The sequence below is a fragment of the Montipora capricornis genome, chromosome 8, assembly GCF_036669925.1.
Source record: "Montipora capricornis isolate CH-2021 chromosome 8, ASM3666992v2, whole genome shotgun sequence".
Taxonomy (NCBI): Eukaryota; Metazoa; Cnidaria; class Anthozoa; order Scleractinia; family Acroporidae; genus Montipora; species Montipora capricornis.
This window is the reverse complement of record NC_090890.1, coordinates 17,839,770-17,844,769: the sequence shown is the minus strand read 5'-3', so window position 1 is coordinate 17,844,769 and position 5,000 is coordinate 17,839,770. Positions and strand designations below refer to the sequence as shown.

The following is a 5,000-nucleotide window of genomic DNA, read 5'->3' as shown; positions in this document are numbered from 1 at the left end:
TGACGGCAATAAAATGTCTGGGAAACAAGCTTTTAACGAGTGGTTTTTCGACGAATTTTAGCCAATATACGGTGCAGCGAAGATCTTGAAGTTCAGCTGAGAATGGATTGGTGTATTTTGGGCAGTTTTTGACTAAAAAAAAACCGCAACAGCGACAGACAGCAGAGAGGTTTCTGTAGAAGATGTCTTGGAGCTTGACTTCAAAAGATTCCAAATCGAAGTGAACAAATTTCAGTTTACGTTACAGCGTGAGCCGAGAGGCATATTTACTGTTTGGTCAGCATAAAATGCAGACTTCAGATTCTTTAATCTGAAGCATAAACATTTGGTGGTATACTTCATGGTTCACCTTAAAGGGAATTCGAATTAAAGCCGTCTGACGATTGCAGATTGTCATATGATACAAAGAAAGACACGCTTTGCTTTGCTCGCACGTGTTCCAACCCTTTGGCGTTGTTCGGCACGGCGGGGATTTCTGCTACAGATCGTTTTCACTGTCAGGCAACAAAAAAAATAATGAAATGAAAAGAAGTTGGAAAGTTGAAGGAGGCAAATTCATAAATCACCTCTCCTATTCTCAGGTCTGTGCATTACATCAAAACACCTTGCGATTTTGATTTTAGAATGTGATGACTTCTGTCGAGCGCCAGTGTGTCCTCATAACATCTGCGGGACCGTTTTCGGAAAACCTATTTAATATGCATGAATATAAGTTTGAAACGAGAGACGCCGCTGTAGAAAATAGGAGGAAGGAAAAATATGTCCGACTATCGAGCTAAGAAAATGAAACAGAACAGATATTTTAAGAGGAACGCATATTTTTTTAATGATTTTAAAACAATGATGAAATGGTATATATGAAATGAATCATATATGAACTGCGGATATGAAATCAAGTGAAGCTATGATCTTCGCAGTTATGAGCGCAATTTTTGCAATTGCGTAGAGAAGTCTGAAAAATTCAGGACTTCAACGGGGTTTGAACCCGTGACCTCGCGATTCCGGTGCGACGCTCTAACCAACTGAGCTATGAAGCCACTGACGTTGGGAGCTCATAACTGCGAAGATCATAGCTTCACTTGATTTCATATCCGCAGTTCATATATGATTCATTTCATATATACCATTTCATCATTGATTCATTCCTCACGGGACGATTAGAACCCACAAATGACCAGCTCCCAACGTCAGTGGCTTCATAGCTCAGTTGGTTAGAGCGTCGCACCGGAATCGCGAGGTCACGGGTTCAAACCTCGTTGAAGTCCTGAATTTTTCAGACTTTTCTACGCAATTGCAAAAATTGCGCTCATGACTGCGAAGATCATAGCTTCACTTGATTTTAAAACAATCCTACAATTTAGGCCTTAGTCTGTATTTTAAACCGAGTCTGCACTATGTACCCAATCTGTAATCTGCAGCCTGTAGTCTGCATTTCATACTGACCGATTTACTGTTTTGAGCATTCCGCCATACTGTCCTCATGGAAAAATTCTTCGGATCTTCAAAGTTGAATACCGCATCGATAACAACGTGGAGAAGTCCAATTCTTTTCGATATTTTTAGGTTTCCTCGATTGCTAGCAGAATCGCAGTGAACAATTTGGATTTTTCATTCAGTTTATGAGGTAGCCTTGACTTTACATCTTTTCTCCCACTAAAAACCTATAAATTTCGTGGCCATTTATGACACAATGCGCAAAAATGCTATGTCGAGATCGCACGCCTGTCCAAGATTCCTAGCCATGCCAACAGAAAGGGGCTAACTCTAATCAGTCTATTATGAATTAAGTCTCTATCCTGGGACCCTTATGGTTTTGTCTTTAAATGACTGATCTTCCTCAAAGTAATAAAATACGAGACTGCTCACTAAACAGTGATCTCAGCAAACTCAATCCTGACTTGGAGCTAACAAACTTAGTTTCAATGTTAAGAGGACCAAATAGTCGGAAAATGAATGCCAACCAACACAATATGGCCCATTTAGAACATCACGACGACATCGAAATAGATGGGTATCCACTAGTTATTGCGTCCTTCCAAAACATTCAGACTTTGCCGCTCGAATTCCAATCAATCACCAAGCTGTCTCCTTCCTGACCTCTTTGTAGCCGCTTTATTTATAAGTTTCAGTGGTAATCCACGGCATCATGACAGTTATTATCGTTTAACAATTCACACCTGTGATGATTCTTCTTTAGTCCCATTATCTGCCTTGTGGGGCTGATTCATCACTGGCACAAAAACAAAACATGTTCTATCAAAACTGGCTAAAGACAGTAACTGGGTAAAGATTAAATTACGATGTATATAAAGAAATCTAAAAACGTAACTCATTGACACTTCTGGTGGCTTTATGTTATTCTTAAGTAGGTATTGAGGTTCCCTTTAAAGGGGTTTGACTCTCACCTATGACCATGTAAATTCTCCAACATTTTTCTTCCGGGATGGTTAGTGGAAACAATTGATAACAATATTATTAATAGGAATTGACAGTCATCCACAAAAAGAACCAGAACCCGAAACAAAGAAACCGAGGCAAATCGTTCCTTCTTGGCCAAATATCAAGAGCAAGGAATGAATAATTTCATAATTCATTTCATAATTTTATTTTCATTTTCATCATTTACCATAATTTCATAATCTCATGATTCAGTTATAATTAAAGCATTCACAATTCTAAAGTTTTCAAAGTGTAATACATTTTTCAAGTGTTTTTAGGTACGACAAACCAATGTCAGAGGTTAGATCTGATACAGCACAACCAAGATTCAAGACAAAAGTCTCATCTTACCTTTACTTTCGTCTGGTTTACTCTCGGCAGCAGCTGTGTTGCTGGAGGTGCTAAAAGTCACAAAGTGGACGTTTGTCTTGTTTAATGAACACAATGCATAATTAGAGGTTAAAATTTGATGATCAAACAGGTTCGCAGATATTTTACAAGTTTTCCAAATAAGTCATACTAAACATGAACCACAGTCAATAAAGGTGAACAGTAAAAATGCATTGCCTTATGCTACCGAAGTCTAGAAATAGGGGCATATTAAGTGCTTCACTAACTTTGCTGAATTTAGGCAACAGCAACAGAAGCAGGCATGACTTTTGGCGTCTGGTAGCATTCTGTTACGTTAAGCAAAGTCTAGACAATGTTTTTATAGGTTTATTAAAATCCCTGCACGTTTCTTGGAATCCCTGCAGAGTTAGCTTTTTCTTTTCCAGAGAGCAATTAAGCACATATTGTTTTTTTTCCTTCCTTTCTAGAGCTTACAAAAATTTGGTTTTATCAACACAGTTGATTATGTAAATTGGCCACCGTACAGCGATTCTAAAAGCTGACGTTTTGAGAGTTAGCCCTTCGTCAGAGCGAATCGAGGAATTGTGGGTTACGTCTAGGTTTTATAGTAGAGTAGGAGCTACGCTATTGATGGAACATGGCAACATGAAAAATAGGAATATATTAGTTAAATGAAAAGCGTTCGTTAATACCGTGAGGATTAAGGGTGCCGATTTGGAAGATGAATTTTTGTTCCGGATTCTTGCGGCTTTCCGTCGTACCTAGATGTAGGGAAAGGCCGCAGATAGCCATGTGTTTTTTGGAGTGGTTAGGGAGATTAAAATGACGAGCGACTGGCCTAGATGCATCCTTGTCATTCTTCTCAACATCGCGAAGGTGTTCGCGGAATCGGTCGCCTAGTCGTCCACCTGTCTCGCCAATGTATAATTTATTCCATAACGTACAGGTTATGGCATTTGCGGAGGTACATGTGAAACGATCGGTGATCTTAACAGATCGCTTAGGTCCCGATATCTTGCTAGTGTTAACAATGAAAAGACAAGTTTTGCATCGTGAGCGCATTTGAAAGTGCCGGGTTGCTCGTTAGTTTTGAGCGCGCTTCTAAATAAAAAGTTTTTGTCGCGTTTGAATGAAATAAGTGGAGGTTGCGAAAAGATTCTACCAGTTTCGGGATCATTTTGGAGTAATTTAAAATTATTAAGAATGATACTTTTGACTGCGTGTCAAGAACTCCATTCCTTATTCTCAATTTCTTAGACGTCTACGTAGTGATGACTCCGATTTTCCAGCAAATCAGAGATGTGCCAGTTCTTCGAAAAACGTGGCTATCCTGTCTCTGTGGTCAAAGCGGGCCATCATCGCGCCCAACAATTTGACCGACAGTCAGCACTACAAAGGTTACAAAAAGATAAGAATGACAGAATTCCATTCACCCTCACTTTCCATCCTCATAAACACACAGTCAAAAGTATCATTCTTAATAATTTTAAATTACTCCAAAATGATCCAGAGACTGGTTGGATGTTTTCGCAACCTCCACTTATTTCATTCAAACGCGACAAAAACGTATGCAACTTTTTAGTTAGAAGCGCGCTCAAAACTAACGAGCAACCCGGCACTTTCAAATGCGCTCACGATGCAAAACTTGTCTTTTCATTCTTAACACTAGCAAGATATCGGGACATAAGCGATCTGTTAAGATCACCGATCGTTTGACATGTACCTCCGCAAATGTCATTTATTGCATAACCTATACATTATGCAATAAATTATACATTGGCGAGACAGGTGGACGACTAGGCGACCGATTCCGCGAACACCTTCGCGATGATGAGAAGAATGACAAGGATGCATCTAGGCCAGTCGCTCGTCATTTTCACCTCCCTAACCACTCCAAAAAACACATGGCTATCTGCGGCCTTTCCCGACATCTAGGTGCGACGGAAAGCCGCAAGAATCTGGAACAAAAATTCATCTTCCAAATCGGCCCTTAATCCTCACGGTATTAACGAACGCTTTTCATTTAACTAATATATTCCTATTTTTCACGTTGCCATGTTACCACCAATAGCGTAGCTCCTACTCTACTATAAAAACTAGACGTAACGCACAATTCCTCGATTCGCTCTGACGAAGGGCTAACTCTCAAAACGTCAGCTTTTAGAATCGCTGTACGGTGATCGACTTACATTATCAACTCCGTTGATAAA

The 5,000-nt window shown here is 39.7% G+C and overlaps 1 protein-coding gene across 1 annotated transcript in view; it reads right to left on the bottom strand.

Annotated features, from left to right (window-relative positions):
* LOC138014434 (E3 ubiquitin-protein ligase RBBP6-like) overlaps positions 1–5,000 on the bottom strand; it is a 71,206-nt gene that overhangs the window by 10,111 nt on the left and 56,095 nt on the right. Inside the window, exons 11-12 of the mRNA XM_068861503.1 lie at positions 2,791–2,840; positions 2,178–2,230 (exon numbers count right to left, since the gene is read on the bottom strand). Coding sequence (XP_068717604.1) covers positions 2,178–2,230; positions 2,791–2,840 — 103 coding nt within the window. The remainder of the gene's footprint in view (positions 1–2,177; positions 2,231–2,790; positions 2,841–5,000) is intronic.